The sequence below is a fragment of the Brachycentrus maculatus genome, unplaced genomic scaffold (genome assembly GCF_059751285.1).
Source record: "Brachycentrus maculatus isolate JH-2025_06_01 unplaced genomic scaffold, ASM5975128v1 h1tg000677l, whole genome shotgun sequence".
Taxonomy (NCBI): domain Eukaryota; kingdom Metazoa; phylum Arthropoda; class Insecta; order Trichoptera; family Brachycentridae; genus Brachycentrus; species Brachycentrus maculatus.
The window spans coordinates 65,315-87,978 of NW_028281409.1; the positions used below are offsets into that span (position 1 = coordinate 65,315).

The 22,664-nt window shown below is 35.2% G+C and overlaps 1 protein-coding gene across 2 annotated transcripts in view; it reads right to left on the minus strand.

Moving 5' to 3' along the window:
• Positions 1-5,384: 5,384 nt before the first annotated feature.
• The window catches only part of LOC148300661 (ecdysone receptor-like), a 343,879-nt gene continuing 326,599 nt past the window's right edge, over positions 5,385-22,664 (minus strand). For both annotated transcript variants that reach the window (XM_088274456.1, XM_088274455.1), the window contains 6 exons: positions 10,562-10,738; positions 9,634-9,929; positions 8,836-8,985; positions 8,085-8,240; positions 7,743-7,965; positions 5,385-7,378 (listed from right to left, as the gene is read on the minus strand). In XM_088274456.1, coding sequence (XP_088130582.1) covers positions 7,089-7,378; positions 7,743-7,965; positions 8,085-8,240; positions 8,836-8,985; positions 9,634-9,929; positions 10,562-10,738 — 1,292 coding nt within the window. In that variant the 3' untranslated portion in view covers positions 5,385-7,088. The remainder of the gene's footprint in view (positions 7,379-7,742; positions 7,966-8,084; positions 8,241-8,835; positions 8,986-9,633; positions 9,930-10,561; positions 10,739-22,664) is intronic.

The window sequence follows — 22,664 nt, forward strand, 5'->3', positions numbered from 1 at the left end:
GTAGCTATTGAATAAAGCATATCCAGCATTTGTACACAAAAAAATTGATGTGTTAAAATATCAGTTGGGTCAAGTTATGCAAGTGTATAAAGAAAACCCTGAAGCCAGCCAAAGGCCAGGTCGTAATCCCTGGAATACTCAGACTATCATCGTTCCCTCGCATAAAAACAAGAGATGTACCTGTAATATTTACGTTATCAAGGACATTATCTTGAGAAATAACGTGTTAGATAACATGTAATGTAGATAACTTTTAATTTTACCTCTAGATTTTAATTTCTTACAACTTTGGTGTTTATCGATCCGTAATGTTGGAAATACCGCAAAAAATGGTTTTTATCATTTACCAATTTTACTATGTAGTGCACATAGTAAAATCTATGCACAGTACATAGTTAATGTGTTTGTAATGACCATTTGTGTAGATACCCAACTGCGAAACTAAAATCATGGGTTCAATTACTAGCAATTGTAAAATAAATTAAAAGATTTATTTTCAATAGGTCTGGGTGTTGTAATATTTTGTCTGCCTTGTTTGCTCGGTGAATACTATTTACCCACTTTTTCTATCCCACTTGCAGACAGGCCTTTAAAGTAGAGGCTTCGCAGGTCATTAAATAAATAAAAATAGGTATTTTGGGAGGAAAATAAAAAGAATTTGTAAGTTTCATTTTATGTTTGTATAAAAAAATTATGAGATTTTCTACATAACTCAGTAGTATAGTAGTAATATGCTTTTCATATACAATCATATTTTTATATTTAAAAAAAAAGTAAATTAGTAAAATTTGTACATATTGCACTCTCCAAATATTAAAATGTCTATGTATTTAAAAGGTAAATTGACAATTAATTATTACAATTAAATTAATCAATTAAAATGATTTAACACAAAAAACCTAACCATGAAAGTACAATTGATGTCAGCGACGCTAAAGTAATAAGCGGTTTTAAGTGTAAATCTATTTTTAAAGTATGTCAATTTATACAGGTGACATTTTGGAACTCTCAATTCCCTTATAAGAATAGATTTATGTACACAAAGAAGAAGGATAATTACAAAGGTTCAGCAAGTCAACAGAACTGGAGTAAAGAACTGAAAATGATCATAAACAACAGCATTATGTAATAATATTAACAGAAATGATGATTTCAAGAACTTCATCCGAAATTGGAAAACATTTATGTGGAGTAATAAATAATAAATTTTTCGACTATTTAAAAATAAATACATCTATATTACATTCTCTTCTAGTACGTGAACAGCCACTGACACCCATCTCCTTTTTGATTTGCAAAGGGAGGTAATAATATATTACACATAGAATTAAAATAAACAATATGATTTCTTTCCATATAATTCATACGTAAATCCGTCGATCTATGGTGCTAGCGAGACATTTCTCAAAACATTACTTCAAAACTTCAAATTTAACTCTCTTAAGGTTTAAATAATTATATCGGTCAAGGATTTTACACAATGCTCTTATAATCAAAACTTCAAATTTAACTCTATTAAGGTAGGAATATTTAAATAATTTACATCGGTCATAAATTAGAATATACTTAGTTATTGAAAAAAATATATACATTACAAATAAAGCTGCATTTCGCAAGGACCTAAATAAGAATTGAATAGCTGTTTCACTGCATTTATTATGTAGTAACAAAATACCTCCAGGACTGCTATTCCACGTATCTTGTAAACGCTTGTTTAACACGCTTGTGTTTCCTTAACCATCTGCCGTAATCTTAACCGAGTCAATGCTGTAATTAAATAGCACTGCGCATATGCACATGTTATATCAAACAAAAACTTTATCAAGGCTTACATCTACCATTAGGAAATGTTGTAAAAAACATGTAGATTTGCATTAGTAAGGTGTATCTTCGTTTTAGCGCAAATAAGGGTACATGCAAGTACAAAATTTCAAACTGACGTGTCAATAGGTGAGTACCTTCCATATTGCGCTGCATATAGCACTCTCGACCCGAAGCTAGGCATGAAATTGTGCAGTTAAGGAAGTGCTTATTTTACGACTTAACCACAGTGGATATGAATGCGGAATCGCAGTCCAGGTATTCCTTTGAGATTACTCTTCACAACTTTCGTAGATATGCAATATTTTGCCCCTCATTGAAAGCACACAAAACAACCAAGCGTTATTAATATCAACAATGATTTTACCTTATCGCTATTAGTATTCCAATTAGCGAATGTTTACACTATCTAATGTAAACATTTATCAAATGATCAAAAATGCTACTCATTTTCATTTATATAGAACACATAATATTGGAAAGGTGTACATCTTAACATTTATCATTTGCGGTAGATCCGTATCAACATTCGATATGCATGGCACAAATGGTTGTTTGGCTCGGCAGTGTCTGCAGAGATTGTTCTTACACATCTAACAGTTACATATTATAAAATACCAACATCAGATTGTCATTGGACATTGATTTCAAACAGAAAGTGATCAATAGATCGCATCCAAAATCTACCAAAACCACAAAGATTTATAATAATGTATACCAAATGTTCTTAACTATGATCTACCGCGAAGGCAAAAAAGTGCCTTTTGGTGATGATCAAATTTAACAAAAAGATACAAGCTTACAAAGATATTTTTCTTGGCAGTGACAAGTTGACAATAACCTCAACTGATGATTTGTGTAGGAATTTTTTCAGAAGTAATCCCGCAGAAAATAATTATTGTCCAAACACATACTGATGCACGTTGTGCCATGCAAACTTCTCCGACATGATACCGAGTGTGAACAGTTGATACAGATACATACAACAGGTGACATCTTATAAAACGCTTTTTATTCTAAGTACTTCATGTAAATGCCGTAGTTTAATTCTGAATACGCAATTGCTAAAATGCACCAACTCTAGATTTATTTAAAAAAACGTAACAAAAAGTTGCGATTGTTTGAAAGCAACGCACGAATGAAGAGTGTTCATCGTTTATGATATACAACATATCATATTACTCTTTGATGTTCTTGACCCATATAAAAATGAAAAGTCTCGCACCAGATATATCGTATTTTGGTGAATTTAGCAATGAATACTCAACGACTATGAGAACACTTTTTGAAAGTCAATTATTAGAAATAATGTTATTTAAAATTACGTTTTCGTCACAAGATTATGGTATAAAATGATTGAACACACAAAGCATTCTTATACTTATATTAATTGAGATGACAACCTATGCGTAAAATGTAACATCAAATTTTTCAATGTTAGATGAGTAACAAATCGCAAAGGAAACATTTATCGACACTTGTAGGCTTTAAATACTAATTGTTTTATTCAGTAAATACCTTATAAATATTTACAAAGTCTTAAAAATTTTCTCTCCATTTCAAATGAGCCATTTTTTAATCCATCCAGCTTTTTCTATAGACCAAAAAATAAAATAATAAAATGCGCATAGTTATTCCAATGAATTACCACGATTAATATAATTCGATTATATGGTAATCATCTTTTAAATTTCAATATTAAATGAATAGGATATAATTATTATATATCAAATAGAAAATATTTATTACCAATTCTAATTATGTAGTACATATGTACATAGAGGGGTTTCAAATCGATGCATTTGTAAATGAAGTATGTTTGATCAAATAATCTGCTTGGCAAATTGATAGTACATTATTGCGGTAAGTACAAAACAATATTAAAAACTAAGTTTCCAAAGAAATTGAATTAAATTTTCATACCATCGAGACCCGCTGTGGAATGCTAGAACTAATATTACCTCTCCGAGTCGGATTATGCTGCTGAACGCTTTGCGCGGTTATGTAAATAAAGGTGAATAGGAGGATCAAAAGTAAATTTTTTACAATGTTTAAATTCACCAACATTTAAAGCCTCAAGTGTGTTATGAAGTACCCAAAGAAAGGTTAGCGACACAATATTAAAGTACGTACATACAAATATGGAAATAACGGAAAGTACAACATTATATTTGTGGGTGTAGAGTTCAGAGGTTATAATAAATACATAACAAATGATAAAGCTACAACACTGCAATATTTATTTGTGAAAAATAAAATGTGATATCTTTTCTCTATATTCCAAGGTACATGGCACAGGTACCCCAGTTTAAGGCATTTTTATGGCGCTAAATATCTTTATCACACGCAACTGACAATCAGGGAGAACTGTACTTGTCGATGTTTTCCTGTAATAGTTTTATCCGCACCCCGACTATGCACAGGCCACTGCATCATATAAATGGCGTGTTCTCTTGATCGTTGTTTACACAAAATCGAGGCGATCAGTCCTGCACCTCAGGTACCATTCCAGGCTGATATTAAATAAATGTAAACAGTGAAAAATTACTAATCGTGACTTTGCCCTGGAATCAAGCCTGTAACCTCTAGCGCGGTAGCCAAACGCGCTTACCACTGCACTATGGAGGCGGACAAAAACAAAGTGATCATTGTAAATTTGGCTCTTTGTCAGTTACGTGTGTTTATAATATAATAATTTGTGCTGTTTTCAGAGAAAGCTTACAATCAACGCCAATATGCATATAAATTTATTGATTTTCGAAAAATCTGTATACATATATTATGATGAAACAATAATTCAAGGTATTATATTAGGTGGTAGGTATATTGGATTTTAATTGTATATGTGGATGTTGAAATGAAACTTTCATCGTGAAAACAGCTTCTCTGTGTTATAGATTTTTCCTTTGTTTGTAATGTCAAATAAATGGACAGCTAAAATATATACCTCTGTATAGACTTTTTGTTATATTATATTGTATTCAATTTGCACTCTTATGTATGTATGACCAGTGTTTTAAAATACTATGTACAATATCAACTGAAGGCTGGAAATGGTGAATGTGTGCATTACCTTCGACTTGTTACACACTGAATACTAACAAAAATGAAGTTGTATATTTGGTATATTGTAACGCTCCGCACACATTGTACTTCTAGCCTTCACTATAGAAAAAGAATACTTAGGTGTAAACATTGAATGTTCCTACATTAATTGCAGGAATTCATTATAAAAGTTAACAGTGAATTAGCCACAAAGAAAAGAATAACCACTGTACACACATTTACACAATACCTATACACATTTCTGGATTAACGGAAGTTATGACACCAAAGAATAATCACATTAAAAGCTCCTTAATTCGAAATTGAAGGGGAAAAAATATGTTTATCAGCAACAATGCTTCCAAAGTAATTTGAATTTCTTTGATAGCAAAATAACAAAAGCAGTGAATAAAATTGGAAATTTATATTATTCGAAAAAATGTTTTAAATGTTTTTTTGATCTTTTCCCATATTTGAACTTTAAATTTTGGGCATTTTTCCTAAATTCAAATTAATACTTTTTTGGTTAATTGAAAGTTTCAAAAAGCATGAAAAAACATTGAAGGCGATAGAAAAACAAAATATTTTTCAAGTATGGCAAAAATAGAAAAATAGTTCGAATTAACGAGTTTTTACTGTAGCACGTTTTAAACATGAAGTAAAATCTATGTGCCATTAAAAGAGTCATGTAATTTTACTCAAAGTGCGTCAAAATTGACAGAGATTACAATAAATCATAGACATATTATGTAGGTAAGCATTTTTATTAATAATACTACCTAATATTTTTCTAGGGATTACATGACAATGCTGCTGTTAACTTTAAATCTATTTTAATTCCACATCTGGAATATAATTTCATATAAATGATTTAAACTCGAATTATTCACGGTAATAGTAGTCAATAGGTATTTTGCATATTGTGTTACAAAGAAGTTGTATTCATCATAGAAAGGCTTCTTCAAATAAAAGGGTTTTAAAACAGAATATTTACAAATTTGTTTTTTTTTTCAAGATAAAACTTAACAGTAAATGTAAAAGTAGATGTACGTATGTATGTTATGTGTGTCCTTAAACACTATTATTATATGTCTAATGTTACATTAGTAACACTATTCTGAACTACTGTACAGTGTACTAATTACTGGTACTAGCATCTCTCACGGTTCCCCTTACAACATAACGCATTACATTCTGTTCCCCTTAAATACAAGTCTCAAATGCTAAGCTCCCTGAAATTCAAGTCAATTATGCAAATAGGTAAAACGGTTTTCCTAGCCAAACCAATTCTTTGAATTTTAATTTAAACCCATCCCACGAAACACTTCACAAACATAAAAAGGACGGAAAATAACATCTTTATTTCGTACAAATACATTTTAGAAAATTTCGTTACAAACACTCGAATGGGGCAACACGAGTCTACAACACGGAACTCGCGTTGCCGCTTCCCGTTCTTCATTAAGCATTCCGACTTTAATGACAGGTTGACTCTAAGACACTTGCTGAGTGGTGATGCTATCCTAATCCATTACAAGGAGACAGGAGACTGTCTCCCCTCCTCCCGTAACTACACTATAAGAGCGAGCGCTTTGCATTAAATTTTTAAATCAGACTTGTGAGATTGTTGCACCAGCCCCCAGTCTTAAAAAGGCACCTCTGTTAAATGTTCTCCATCGATCCCTCATTCCCTACCGCTCTTCTCTATCCCCACCCCGTCTCCTGCCCGCACCCTCCCACCATTCAGTCTCGGCACTCGGGATATCCTGTCCATCGTAACAACAAATCTCATTTGACCCTTCCAGTAAGAGATATAAATAATATTATCAAAGTCCGATTACCGTCATAATGGAACACGCAAATATCGTACAAACGATTCCTTCCCTAAAATATTAATAGGTAAATATTAAGCTAAACTTAAGAGTAGGTTGACAAACACATATTTACGAATGCTGTACGATTATTAATATAATTATGTGTACAATAGTTTATATTATGTATATATAATGCGGTCAATATAATTCTCTCTAAACGTATAACACTTACAGAGTCTAGGCACTCGTGTGGCGCGACGCACACGACACTCTCGTCACTCGCATTATCCACACGTGGCAGCTTACTTAGTATAGAAGTAAAATTATTAGTTTTCACAGCCGTGGCGGCGCCGGCGGCGGCCGCCGACCCGCGGTCTCGCAACTCTCGGGTAAATGCTCGGTCTGCGGCTAGAGCGGCGCCTCCACGGCCGCGACCAGCGGCGCCGCCACCTCCGTCACGTCCCAGATCTCCTCCAGGAAGCGCGGCAGCTTGCGGTTCTTGAGCTTGAGCGAGATGCACATGTTGGAGTTCTGGTTGCCCAGCGTGCGCAGCTCCGTGAGGATGGACAGCAGCTTGGCGAACAGGATGTTGCACTTGGGGTCCCCGCTGTACCGGTTCATGATGTAGCTGCGCAGCGTCTGGATGTAGTAGCCCTGGATCTGCTCCACCAGCTCCCCTTCCTCTAGACCCGGCCGATCTGAACACACACATTTAATATCTTATAATATCTAATGATCAACATGTGAAACTGAAATACATCTCTCGTGAATAAATATGAGTTCAGTTTCTCAATTTTTCATAACAACAAAAAATATTATTTTATTTTACGATATGGGAAAGAAATAAAAGAGAAAAAAAGCAAAGTAGCAGCAACAGCTAGGGCTCTCAGTGATACTTTCCCATGCTCGTGGTAGCACGGGTAACTTGGACACCTCTAATTTGTACGAGTTTCTCGAGTCAATGAGAGACTGTTAGCGCTTATAAATATCGTTAAATTCATATGCAGAAAAGACAATTTTTAGGTTAGGTTATGGATATGAGAATTTTCCTTATGAACATACCTGAGAAGATGACTATGGCTGTAAGAAGAGAATATTCTACGTTGTCCACGGTCATCGTGTACATCTGTCTGCAGAAATGGAGCAAGTCTTCAATGATCTCCGCCATGCCGGCCATTTTGTAACTGTCCCGGGTATAGGAACGGTTATTGGCAAACAAAATGGAGTCCGACACTGAGTCATATCTTCTTGCCATTCTCAACATCATGACTTCACTGGAGCAAGCCTAAAAAATATTAGAGAATCGATTTAACAATTTATTCAGTAGGAACTTTTCATGCTATTTATTATTATTTTTTTATTTTTATATAACACATAAAATGTATTGAAATCGGGGGGTCATACCTTTAAAAGCGTTATTTGATCTCCTTGTGATATTTTGGTGAAGGCGGGTAGTCCTTTGGCAAATTCGACTATCAGTTGAACTGTGAGGATTGTGATCTCCGTAATGTGCCGGAAGGGAGCATCGTTCATGTCATCCTCATCTTCCGGTGGAGTACTCTGGGCATAGAAAAAATGGATATTACAAATTATGTATGACAAAATATGACGAGTATCTTCCTATATGTAATATTCCCGATGAGTGATTTCCGTTTCTCATTTTGGGACATAGGATTAAGGTTAACGTGACTGAAACACAGATAAGAAAGTTAAACAAAAGAGTTAATAATTTAACAAAACTGACACAGGGCAAAATAAAAAATACAATAAACGGGTATACTAAAAAGGTATATAAAAAAAATACAAGGCAAGAAGCATGTTTAAAGGAAACAAATGAGAAAATATAACTAATCACTGACACAAATATCTTTCCATAAAATAATTTTTCAGTTAATTTATTTTGGATTCCTGACTGGGTTCTATTTGGGTGTGGGCAATATATTGTAAGGACCCTACTCCCAATATAGTTGTGTTTATCGGCTCCACATGTATTTTTTTATGTCCTCGTGTATTATAATGGTGAATTTCTCTGTTAAAAATGGGTTTGGTGTTGCTGTGAGTCGTTTTAAACATTATTTGAAGCATTGTATTTGAAAACTCGTATGCTGGGATAATGTCGCAAGGTTAACAGAAAATATCAGGACACATTACTCACAATCATAATCCTCCTCAGATCTTCTTCCGATGGCTGCTCATAGCCGTCCTGGTACCACACGAGCCGGGCTATGACATACTCCTGGTTGGGGGTGAGGGGAGGGACATTCCGCAATCTATTTTCCGCTAACAACTTGTCGGATAGAAATTTCTGGAACAGTAATATTATTAACAATTAATCGGTTATACAAGAACTATTTATTATTAAGAATCAATGAGTTACATAAAAACTAGATTATTTCCTACTAGAGTTACAGCAAGATTTAAATGACAGTGTCAAAAGCGATGGTAAATATTTATACAATTTAAAAAATAACTTTATGATGTGTGTCGTTTTAAAGTAAACAGCTTCTTCAGAAAAAAATCCAGTTATCATTAACTAGCCTAGCTCTATAGCTTCAGTAGATAGCTCTATAGGTTCGGTAGGAATTTTAAGTGGCAATATTTTAATATTTATTTCTCGAGTGCTTTTAGTTGTTTTTTTTATGACATTTTATGATTGTTTTCCCTATTTGTGTGAGCACAAAATAGTAAATACATTTAAAAAAAATACTCTTGCATATTGAAATATTTAAATAATATTTTAATTTAATAAATATATATTTACTATTTAAAGATATATAAATGACAAAACGGAGGCGGACAAAAATAATATATCTATGAAACCATTATCAACAAAGTCGACTTTTATCTGACTCGAAGGTGATCACTCCTGCGCTTCAGGGATCAGTATATTATACTTCCATTTCTATTCCTTCCGTCACTAGTATACGAGTGAAGGATAACGTCAGGTACTCACTACTTTGGTAGCTTCCGGCGGCAGCGGCTCGCACTTCATGATGGCGGGAATGATGTCGGGCTTGGCCGAGGGGGACAGCGCGGGCGGCTTGTCCTTCTCCTTCTGGGCCTTCTTCTCCTTGCGCTTGATGGCGCACTGGTTCTCGGGCACCACGCACTCGGGCCGCATGCCCACAGCGAGGCACTTCTTTAGCCGGCACTCCTGGCACTTGCGCCGCATGTACATGTCCATCTCGCACTCGTGGCCGAACTTGCAGATGTACACCGCGTTCTTCGTCACGCTCCGTCTGAAGAAGCCTGCAATTTCAAACGTTCCACTCAGTGCCTTTTCAAAATGATCCCGTTCAAAAGTTAATCACATTTCAATGTCAACTTTAAACATAAAGAGTAAATCCACTCACGAGTAGGCATAGGCTCTGAAACTAAAAAAGTTGAAGCCTGAGTAGGGACATGATAAGCGGTGTTGCATAAGCCGTAGCTAGATTTCAGAGACACTTCGGCTTGCAAACTCAAAACACAGTAAGAGACATTTTTTTTGTAGTACGTTTTTTTTTGCATTTTTGGACTAAGTAGATCCTACGTTTTAAGTTTGGACAGCCGAAGCCGAAGGAGTCTGTCCAAACTTAAAAGTTTGGACAGCCGACTCGGACGTTAGTTAATTAAAAGTGTCGGGTTGTGGTCCCGTGGTTAGTGTCGCGGACTCTTAAGTCAGAGTTTCTCGGTTCGAGCCCACTCTACCACAATTTGATACCTATTTCTAATAATGAGCCGCTTGGGCTCACAGAAATAGTATGAAATTAAAATATTTGTGTAAATAATAAAAATACAAATATTTCTCTTTTCTTAAAAAAAAACAAAAAAAATTAAAAGTAGTGGGTTTTCAAAAATTCTCGAATCGATGTGGAAGACAAATAATGAGAAATAGTCACCCTTGCATCCTTCGCAGGTGAGGGCGTTGTAGTGGTAACCCGAGGCGCGGTCTCCGCACACGAGGCAGAGCTCCTCCTGCTGGCGCGGCGCAGGGCCCTTCTTGGCCCTCTTGCCCGCCTCGCAGCTGTCCGCGCTGTACCCATTCAGGCTGCTGGGAGGAGACAGGTCTTCTCGCCCTGGAATCAACAAGAAAAACACAAATTAGACTCAAAGAAGCAAATAACAATCAAAAAGTCCAGAAATCGCTGGAGACTTCGCTAGTCAGATGTGATCAAGAACGTGGCAAACACACAATATGAGCGAGAAATGCAATATGGCCAAGACAAATAGAATGGCAAAAACAAGGAATGCAGAATTTTATTTGGCTCTTGCGATCAAACGAACTTTGATTATTATGCAGTAAATTTGTACAACTTGTTTTCATTATCCATAAAGTCATTAAATAATAAAACTAAGTATAAAAGAGCTATTTAAAAATAGGTAATGGAGGTGGGTAGATCTGAAATAGATCGCATCATTCAGCCATGTCTTATTGGAGTGCATGTCAGAAGCAATTTATTTTTCATATAATATTATGAATAATAATTGTAAAATGTGCTTTCTATACGGGAAAACCTAGTGAAGGTACATTTTTGTATATTACGTGGATGATGTAATTACATATGTGTATGATGAAAAATATAAGTTTTATAAACATAACCAATCCAGAAATCAATTGAAAATCTATATATTTTTACAATTGAATCACCTTGAATAAGATTTGTAAACGAGTCTTTGTCCTTTCCGAAAGTACCCATTAATATTTCAAGTGGTCGCGTATACTCTGACGAGCTTTTGCAGATTGTACGAGTATAAAGAATTGTCTGGATATGGCATTCGGCAGAATGCACAATGAGCGATATCTCGCTCGGTACAAAGTGCGAACGCCCGGCAATTTTGGTTTCTAAAACAAAGGACGCCACACCGAGTCATTTCTGCATTCTCAACGTGTTCGGCGACCGAGTGCCTAGCTCATTAATATTCTAACCGAATTGCCGGGGCCGATATAGGAAGCAGTAGGTACTTCCGTCGCCGAAACAGCGACCGGTACCGCCAAATGCAAGCAAATCATCTCCGACGTTACATCATCGAGAAGCCTATCTGACCTCTGCGGGGCTCTAGATCTAGTCTGCTGTTTGTACGTAATACGCCAACGTTAGGAGACTGTTTGGCAACTTGATTGGCGTTTTCGGAAGACGATTGAACGGCAATCGAAAATGAAAGCGAAAATGACGATACAAACAATATTTTTATTGATATCTCAACGTAGATGAAGAAGAACATGGAAGTCTGGCCATTTGCTGGGCTTCGATTGACCGGAAAATGACGATAACTTTTTCGAATTTCAACTGACACAAATATATGTAGTTCACATCAAGATTTTTATTGATATCTTCTCAACCAACATACTCTTCTTCTCCGTTTTAGTCATCATTATTGAGGGTTGTGACAAAGATTCGGACATATTGTTCACCTTGTTTTTTATTATTTATTCTGGTAACCGTACTAACCCTTATCCGCACCCAATGCTGCATAGGACACTGCATCGTAATGACGCAGTGTTATCTTGTTTGTTCATTTTATGAAGGCAAGGTGATCACTCTTGCGCTTCAGGCACGTCCAGGGTAATATTAAATAAGTATTATATTTACTAGTAACCGTACCGACATAATAATGGACTCATATCGAACATACATGTTGGTATCTACTGTGTGATTGTATTGCCTTAGCTGCTGTGATACCAATGTGAAATACAATATCATGCCAATATGTCGTAAATCAGGTTCGGTTATTGCTGGAGGAAGGATGAAGAATAATCGACTGCGATGTGATACCCATTCCAAATTAACATATTGCATTCGAAAGACCAGCCTTTTGCATCTTTATTGCCTATTTAGTTTACCAGACGCCAAAAAGGTGATTCGCAAAAAAAAAGCGGGACTAAATTTAGAATCGCGCACCAATCGCGTTCCTTCATTACAGACGGAGAAAAACGAATAATGCCTTATAAGTCAGACATATTAAATTCAGACAAATGTGCGGCAAAACGATGTATGCTGGATGTTCGAATGGTGAAATAAGAAAAGATTGCAAGGCTGAGATATGCATTATCGATAAAATTAAGAAAAGTGTGTAAGATGGTTTGAATACGTGGAAAGAGTGAGTAGGGAATGAAAGCTAAAACAAATTTATCTGGCGAATGTTGAAATCTGTAGAAATACGAACAGAGGACGACCGAGGCAAATATGGCATAATCAAACATTTAAAGTGGTCAGGTTAGAAGTCGGACAATCGACGGGGTATGCATGAAAAGATGCATCAATATGAGAGGGGTGATGGTTGTTTGCAAAGACAGAGTGGTGTGCTGTGGCGTTCTATTCTCTCTACCTACCTCTGCGGTAAGCGGCGTGATGTGATCGGTATGGCATTTTTCAAATACAACAAAATACTATATACATCGCTCACTCCTTTCAAGAACGCCATAAATCAAAAATCGTCATTTTTCAGTTGTGCATGTTTTCGGAATGCCCAGAAAATGTACTATATCCCAGCAAAAGAGGCATATTTTTAACTTAATATTTACCCGCTACAAGGCAGAAAGTGTTGTTTTTGCATTTTGAAGAAATGTATCGTTAAATAATTTTTTTAAATAAACTTGTTATTTTTCAAACGGAGAAAAAACAAAAATATCTGTTGCACATTAAAAAGTTAAATAAGTGACTTGATATTTATTTTTAACAAATTGTATTATATATTTTTAAACTTTAAAAATATTGTCCTGAAAAATCTATTTTTTATTTATTTATGACGTTCTTGAAAGGAGTGAGCGATATATAGCCCGACAGCAAAAAATATGACGTATGGAGATCTTTGCATTCGGCAATTTCTCGCAATTTGAAATAATTTAATTACAGACACCCTCAGTATTCTCAATCCACCGTGAATATATAAAAAAAATACCACTAACGCGCAAAATTAAGGCGCCAAGATCCTATATGCATGAATTACATATTCATCTGTGGATGAAATATTATTAAAAGGCGAATGATTGAGCAATGGCGGTGCGGGCCCAAGCTGCCGTCCGTTCCGAGCGAAACAACTGTAAATCGTACAAAATGTCGATCCGAAACGCCTATTAGCGTTTATTTACGGCTCCGTTTGGTATGGAACATAATAATAGACAAAAACACACACACAACCCGCGCGCACTAGATAAAATAAAAGGTAATAAGAAAATGTTATGCGGTCGCTTCGTGGCCGACGAAATGCCGAATGCAGAGATAACTAACAAAAAGTGAGATGAATTGGAGTGTGAAAAATAAAATAATCGACGAACTCTCTTGGCGGGAGACGTATTTACTAAAACTCTAATGAAGAAAAAAATGCTCAGGATAAAGTGAAAATAGTGGTAATATTATAAAAATAATATGTAATAATTTTGGATAATTTACATAGCGCCATTTTCATACAATACTATCTCAAGGGCGCTTTACTGTGATTGAATTGGAGAAAATAAAATTAAAGAAATGATTTAGGAAAATATTTAAAATTGTAGTTTTTTTTCTGAAGATCATCTCTAAATCTCTGATTATTTCTAAGTGCTGGTGGAAGAGCATTCCGCGCCATCGGTCCCTCTACAGCAAAGGCGTACTCGCAAAATTTAGTGCGCTAAGTATAAACATACCAGTAGAATTTCGCACACATGTATTTCTGCGGTTACCATAAATTTTATGCGAATAACTTTGTACGTATTAGAAGGTACAAAGGGATCCTTTGAGATCTCAAACCCGCCCTGACCAAAACTCGACCAAACTTTCAACAGGACAAGAAAAAAACTCACAAACTCTCAAAGTTGGTTCCAGGTAGAGACGTTTAACGTTAATTACAGGAGCGGGGGTGTGTTGGGCCGGGATTCTCGGGATGCGCTTTCTTTCCGCGGCTTGGTACATAAACCCAGTGATGGTGGAAGCGGAGTCTGTACGCGGGATGAATGCAGCAAACCAGTTTCTATATCGGGACGGCTACCTACCCACTGCCCACTGCCCACTGCCCACTCGGCTCGGCGTATTGTCTTTCAGACGTAACTAAACTTTTTTGATTGGGGATCGGAAGACGGGAGACAAAATAATGTACGAATTCTGAATTACTGCAAAAATGATTGATAATAATCAGTCAATATAATCGACGGGTATGTATGAGGAGATGCATGACTGTGGAAGAGGCGAAAAATGTTTGAAAAGTCAGAGTGGTGTGGCGTTCTATTTTCTCTGCCTACCCCTGCGGGAAAGCGGCGTATCGTTAGTTAGTTATGGTTAACAAAGTTGTGAGGCAAATGTAGTTGGTAATATCATCATCCCTAGGGTAAATAATCTGGAGTCTGATAGTGTAGAGCAGTGTGGCGTTCTGTTCTATCTGCCTACCCCTGCGGAGAAGCGGCGCGGTAGTTGGTTAGTTAGCTAGATTGGCTGGCGGCCATTGCAGCGAGTGTTTTTTGCCTAGAATTTTCACTCGTGAATTACATGAAATTATAGTAACATTAAACATAATGAGTAAATCCACTCACGAGTAGGCATAGGCTATGAAACTTAAAAAGTTGAAGCCTGAGAAGGGTAATGAAAAGTGGTGTTGCATAAGCCGTAGCTAGATTTCAGAGTCACTTGGACGTTAGGTAATGGCGGCCATTGTAAGCGCGCTGAAGACCTCGTTGGTCGGCCTAAAGTGAAACCACACGCTCCCGGCGATTCCCGGACGGTCCCTTTCATCTCCCGTCCCGTTCCCTGGATAGCTAGACCCGAACCCTGGAGACGGGTGACTGCAGTGAATACAGAGTCAATATCAGAGGAATGTTTACTCTACATATCGGCCGAGAGCGAGCGGACTCGGGCCGCTGATACGTGGGAAGTTCGAAGGCACGGAGGGAGAATTTAAAGCAATAATTATAACGGAAAATTACGACATCTTTACGTGTTCAAGCAAACTTAATCGATGATTTCGATTACCAGGGTTTTATATATAAATATAAATTAATTGCAATTGATTCGAGGATGGGGAGATACAATTAATAAAATGTAAGCATCGTGATCGGCATTATTTACACACTATTTTTAATGTATCCAAATCTGTTGATAAACAGATCAAATCATTAGTTTATTAAAAAAATTTAAATCGTGTTTTCAGTCGTCTCCTAGTACGTAAAATGATTCGCGAAGACGTACTTCTTACATTTTACATACATTTCCTGAAGGTTTCGGGTTAATAAGAAACTTACTCAACTTAATCATAGATGGTGCCGAGAACTCACATGTGAAAGAAGGTGTCAATTAAAGGATATTTACAACTTAAGTATTTAAGGATATATATAACCGAAATTTGAGCAGTGTAGTTGTCATTCATATAGAATGGTAAATACTACACGTGTAAAAAGCCTATGCCACTTAAACTAGCCTATGAGAGGTAGTAAGCTATGTAAATAACCAAGCTTCCATATCCTTCAACATCTATATTGAAATGTCGGTATTTTTTAGTTTGCGGTAGGTTTCACGTTATCCATGGTAATGCCCAGCTTAGAAAACATTGGATCTGACATCCTTTATACGCGTAGCAATACAGAGTCACAGAGTCACTTCCGTATGGGTCCCCTGGAAGAACGCTGGAGGGTAAGACTACACTTTCATCTGGACTGGCGTAGCGGTACCCGAAAGCAGGTATCGACTGATCGAGTTGCCAAATTTGGTGCCATCTCGGGCGGCCTGGAGAATTTCGCAACCGTCTCGACACCGGTGATTAATCGAGGAAAGTTTTCGCGGATGTAACGACTCCTCGCGATAAGTGCTTTCGAGTATTTTTCGACGTAACCTATTTCCCGGAACCCGTCTCTAACTGAAGATTACGCCGGTAAAAGTGAACGTTTGCACGAGAATTTGTTTGTAATACAGGTGCTAAGTCGCATCGCCGTAGGTGGGGTACTCCTCAAAGCCGTAAAATATAAAAATGGGAGCGTCGTGACAGAAACAAGAATTTTGTTGTAAAATAGAGAAAGCAGGTGCGTTAGTATTAGAATGTTTGTACATATTTTCACTGTTTTACGATTTCATAATGTGGCAACTTAAAATAAACTAACATCGAAGAGAGTGCATACAATTTTATACAATATAATAAAACAACTACTATAGAGTCATTTTTCCACATTTATTTTATTTGACCAGAGATCGGGTTTTTGATGGTGTCGATTACAACTACACCCGGTCACCAGGAAAATAAAATAAAAGTGGAAAAAACTTTATATTTGATGTTTTATTAGTTTGAAAATCCCATAACAAGGCGAAAATATCGTCATAAATTTTATTTATGTGTTTTTAACAATAAAATATAATTTGGTAGACTCCAAAAATCAGCGTTTGATTTTGACTATTAATATATAAATTTTATTATAGCGCTGAGATCATTCAACATTATCAGTTGAAATTGATATCGTGGCGTGTCCCTTGTTTCAGACAATTTGTTTTCGACTCGAGCTCTGATCTTTCCCTTTCCTTTTTCCCTCCCTTCTAGGTATTTTTCTAAATGTGAAATTTCGTAATTGAAAATAAAATAACACGCTTACATAAAAGTCTTCGACGCTAAGTAAATTTATAGTGGCGGGTCAAATAAGGAATTAATATATTTTTTAGGGCGAGGTCTATATTAAGTATAACTAGATGTTACTGTTCTGTTAAATTCCTAAATAAAATAAAATGTTATAAAATGCAATTCCACCAAGAAATGTTTGTACAAAACATAAATCGTTCACTCATTTCAACAAAGTCCAATATAAAAAAAACAGGAGATCGTTTTTAAACTTTAAAAATACAATAAAATGTGTTAAAAATAAATATTAAGCCACTTATTGAAGTTTTTACTGTGCAACAGATCTTTTTAGGTAAAACTTGAATGTTTTTTTTCCATTTCAAAAATTATTACTATATTTAAAAAAATAATTAGACAATACCCTTTCTTAAAAAATGCAAAAACAACACTTTCTGCCCTGTAGCGGGTAAATATTATAAAAAAGGCCGCTTTTGCTGGGATATAGTACATTTTATGGGCGTTCCGAGAACATGCATAACTTATAATTGACGATTTTTGATATATGACGTTGTTGAAAGGAGTGAGCGAAATGTAAAATACAATTTTGATTTAATTTAATTGTTTAAGTTTAAACTGAAGTGCGGAGGTATTGGCCTATGGTATAAGAATGCGTCCAAGGGAGACTAAGCGCGAGCTATAAATACTTCCAGTATGGTGGACGTTCAGTTGTCGCTAAAATGTCGTCGTTTCACTCGAAGGCTTCTATTGTTTGCGGGAGAAAAAGTTGTTCGGGCCGGATGGTACGCGTTCCTTTCAAACAACTTTTTATACGGAAGCTGCGACGGAATCGGCCGCAGTCGACAAAGCTCGATGGACAACAGCCTCGAGTGTAATACACGAGCAGATCCTTCAGATGAATATCTCGTTCTGTACTGTGGGTACGTACGTCGTGACTGCTTAATTTGATATTACTTTGCCGGTTGCTTGCCATTTACTGACAATTCAACCTTGACTGTGTTGCTGGAACCGATTCACGAATGTTCCAGAAATCACCCAACCGAGATGATAAATCTACGGAATAATAAGAAATGATAACTTTTGCCAAATGACTGATAAATTTGACCAGTGACTTGACAAATTCAATTAATTCAAAGATTTTTTTAGATGGGAATAGCGTTTACTATTTACCTCCTTATTATGTACAAGGTTTATAGATGATTAAAGAAAACACTTATTTTTTACCACTTGAGTTTTATTATAGACTACATGTTTCAGAAGTTAAACTTCCATCATTCAGGTCTGTGTAATAACTAAAATATAAAATATAAAATTGTTCTATAAATAAGGAGAGGGAGATTAATTTTAATTTATGAGAGAGATTTTACTCTCATAAATTAAAATTATTACACCTTGTTCCATATAAAGGCCAAATTATGAATTATCTTGAAATTTAGAAATTCAAAAAAACCTAAATTCTAATAATAATTTATTAAATAATATATTGTTTCAAAATTCTTCACCTTTGCTTTCCATTTTTCCTTTGTTTTCAAACTCCGTCCCTTGACTAACCCCTTCCCCTTACTTCCTCCTCTCCTTATTTAAAGAACAATTTTATATTTTATATTTTAGTTATTATACAGACCTGAATGATGGAAGTTTAACTTCTGAAACATGTAGTCTATAATAAAACTCAAGTGGTAAAAAACAAGTGTTTTCTTTAATCATTGTAACATGTCTTACCACAAAGTTAATACCGAAACAATAAATAAAATAGGTTTATAGATCATTAAGTAGATTTTTGTTTCTTCTAACTAAATAAGCCGTTTTATCAGTAGTGAAAGGGATATTGAAAGCTTTTAAATGTAAATTCACAGTAAAATCGGGATACAATTTTATGTTGTTTCACATATTCAATAAATTTCGCAAGTTATTAAAAAAATCCTTGGCAAGAGCAGATCTGTCAGGAAGCCTAGATGCTTCTGTATCAGATCTGGGAATGCGGTGGGACAGCTTTCAAATCTGTGTTGGGAACAGGAGGGATAATCTAGTGTGAGCCAATCAGGAACTTCTCAGCATTTGCTCATTGCTGGGAGGAAACCACGCAAAATTCCTCAGGAGAAGGCGGACTGTTGACTGTCGTCAGTAGACTGTCCGTTCCACTAGAAAATTCGAAATATATCTCTGTTCACTAAAATCTAAAACATACCCTTAACCTGAAAACACTAAGTATCACAATATAGGAGAGAGATAAAACAAAAACATATTGTGTAAATTTGAGTATGAGTGTAAACATTCCGATGATGAAAGAAAACAAAGTTAATATTATGAAACTGGGTAAACAAATGAAGGTTTGACTAACAATATCAAGTCGGAGCAGTCTATATTACATAATAATACTACACATAATTTGGTAAAATAATAAAGCGAAAGATACTCATTGATACCATACATGGTATGGGAATGTGAATCGAATGAGTGAAGAAAGTACAGTACAACAATTAAATGATGCAAATGTAGTTGGAAATACAAGCAGAAAAAGACCGAGGAAAACTTAGCACGACCAAATATGTATGTACCAGTTCAGGGTAACATTAAATAAATACTAGAGTGAAAAAATACTTGCAATGTTAATTTGATCGCTACTTATATGAAGGCAAAGTGATCAGCCCTGCGCTTCTGGTAATACTAAATAAATACAGTGATAAGATGAAAAAAACTCTTATATTTATTTTAACCCCCCTTGGAATTGAACTAGGACCTCTAACACTGTAGCCAAACGCGGTAACCACACTACAATGGTAGAGGTGGTCAGCATGTTAAATAAATAATAGATATCAACATTCAAAGCAAAGATTGGGTCAGTTTGTTGATTGTTTGCGTTCAAATCAGCTGTGATTTTAAAATAGTAGATTTCAGACGAATGCTGACAAATCGAAGGGTCATTTCTATATTTTTTTTTTACTAAATCAGCTATCCTTAAAACAACCAAAAACACATAGATGACATCTTGAATGTATTTGAATATCGATGAATCAATATTGAATACGTAAAAAGTCACAGGTTTCTGGGTCTATGGCGATCTGTAAACGCGCCATCTCGGATATAACGGATGAATATTATACAGTATAAGTATAAAGTCCGGCGGTGATTCTGGCAGGATAACTGTAATTTATACGATCGAATTCAGTCTCATACAATAGACGAAGGTTAACAGGAAAATAAAGCCAAAATGCTAGAGACGAATAAAACACGTAGATGAATAAATAAGGCGATTTCAGAGAGGATATTGCCCTTGCCTTAAGTGTGTGCATATCAAACACGACAATGCAATCGAGAAGTCAGATTTTACAAATTATTGACCGTATTACACAAAATGAGCGATCAATGATAAGGAGAGTGTTATATTACCATACCAAGGAATTTTCAAATATCGCCGAATGTACCAAAAATGATATATATGCACAAATATGTATAATCGGACATGTAAGAAATGTATTTTATTTTGTACGTTAAAATCATGGTTAACTTTGTGGCGTGGTAATATAGCACCTTCCTTACCGTTCATCGTTAACTTTGTGGTACGGTAATACAACACTCTCCTTATCATTCATTCATCGTTGACTTTGTGGTACGGTAATACAATACTCTCCTTATCATTCATCGCTAACTTTGTGGTGCGGTAATACAACACTCTCCTTATCATTCGCTCACTTTGGGTAATACCACTCGGCCGCCGCTGATAGCCGGGGAATGTCGGTCCGCGAGGCGCGCGAGAGGGATGCAGCCGCGGGGGGGAGCGGGACGGCGGCGCGGAGTATTGGCGAGCGCTGCAGTCGGCCGGGGCACTGCGCGGCCTTGACTCGCGGGGAGGAAATATTATTGTTTATTAACGCGGCCAATGTCCGCCTATTGGTTCTGCACTCCTGGTATTTGCTCTAGGCTTCTCTAATGTTTATATATATATATATATATATATATATATATATATATATATATATATATATATATATATATATATATATATATATATATATATATATATATATATATATATATATATATATATATATATATATATATATATATATATATATATATATATATATATATATATATATATATATATATATATATATATATATACATATATATATATACATATATATATATATACATATATATATATACATATATATATATACATATATATATACATATATATATATATATATATATATATATATATATATATATATATATATATATATATATATATATATATATATATATATATATATATATATATATATATATATATATATGTGTGTGTGTCATATACATCACACGTCGTTTCATGCGTGAGTTCGGGGCAGCATTTAAGGTTGACCATAGATGCTGATGCTGGGTTGGTACCAACCCTTATGTATGGAAATGAAGCATAGAGTTGCTTAAAGAAAGATGAACTTAGGAATGCAGAATGAATGCAGTCGAAATGTGATATTTCAGACAAATGTGCGGCATAACGATGTATGATAGATGTTCGAATGATGATATGAGGAATGAATGCAAGTCTGAGATAAGCATTATCGATAAAATTAAGAAACTTGAAAATAGCCGAATGGTCTGTGAAAATCTTATGGATAGGGTGTAGCTTGACGAAAAACGAATTGTTTGGAATATGGGTCGACTTTGAGTAATATAAGTATAAGCTAAATATTATTTTAACGGCTATGCAGGTTTCTGGAGTGTTCGGTTATGATGAAACAGCAGTTTAAACAAAAGGAACATTAAACCTTTATCAAAGACAAACAGAGTGCTTATCAATAACGGTGAACTATAATGTTATCATGAAAGCGAATTGGCAACAAAAAACATTGACCTACTAAGGAGTAAGACGCATCGCTGATAAGTATCCATCAATTGCAACTAACTGTAGTGCATAATATATTCATAATGAAATATACTGTAGATTAATATTTACAGGATGCCTTGAAAGGATTTTTAACAACGTTTTTTCCCCGATCTTAAAAAAACATATTTTACAAAAAAAATACTGATATCTATTGTAGAAGTCAATCATAATGGTTATACATATAACGCATCAACTATATAGTGCAGATAACCTCAATTCTTTTTTTGAACTTTTATTTCTAATGAATTTGACATTTGTAAACCGGTTGTCAATTCATACACTCGGGAAGTCACCGAATTTTAAGATAATAACAAGATCAAATTAAAAGATATAATTTCTTGAATGTTTTTCGCAGATAACTTGTGACACATTTTTTAACTTTATAAAATAAAACAACTTTGTTTTGACCACATTTTATTGGTACACTTTTTCCAACCGGTTTCGACAAGAACCTTGTCATCATCAGGGTTTATGTACTTATTCTGAAACACTGAAATACTCATAGTTAGGTTATAGTTAATTTTGAAATAATTAACTATAACCAAAGCTGTTTTATTTTATAAAGTTTAAAAGATATAATAATT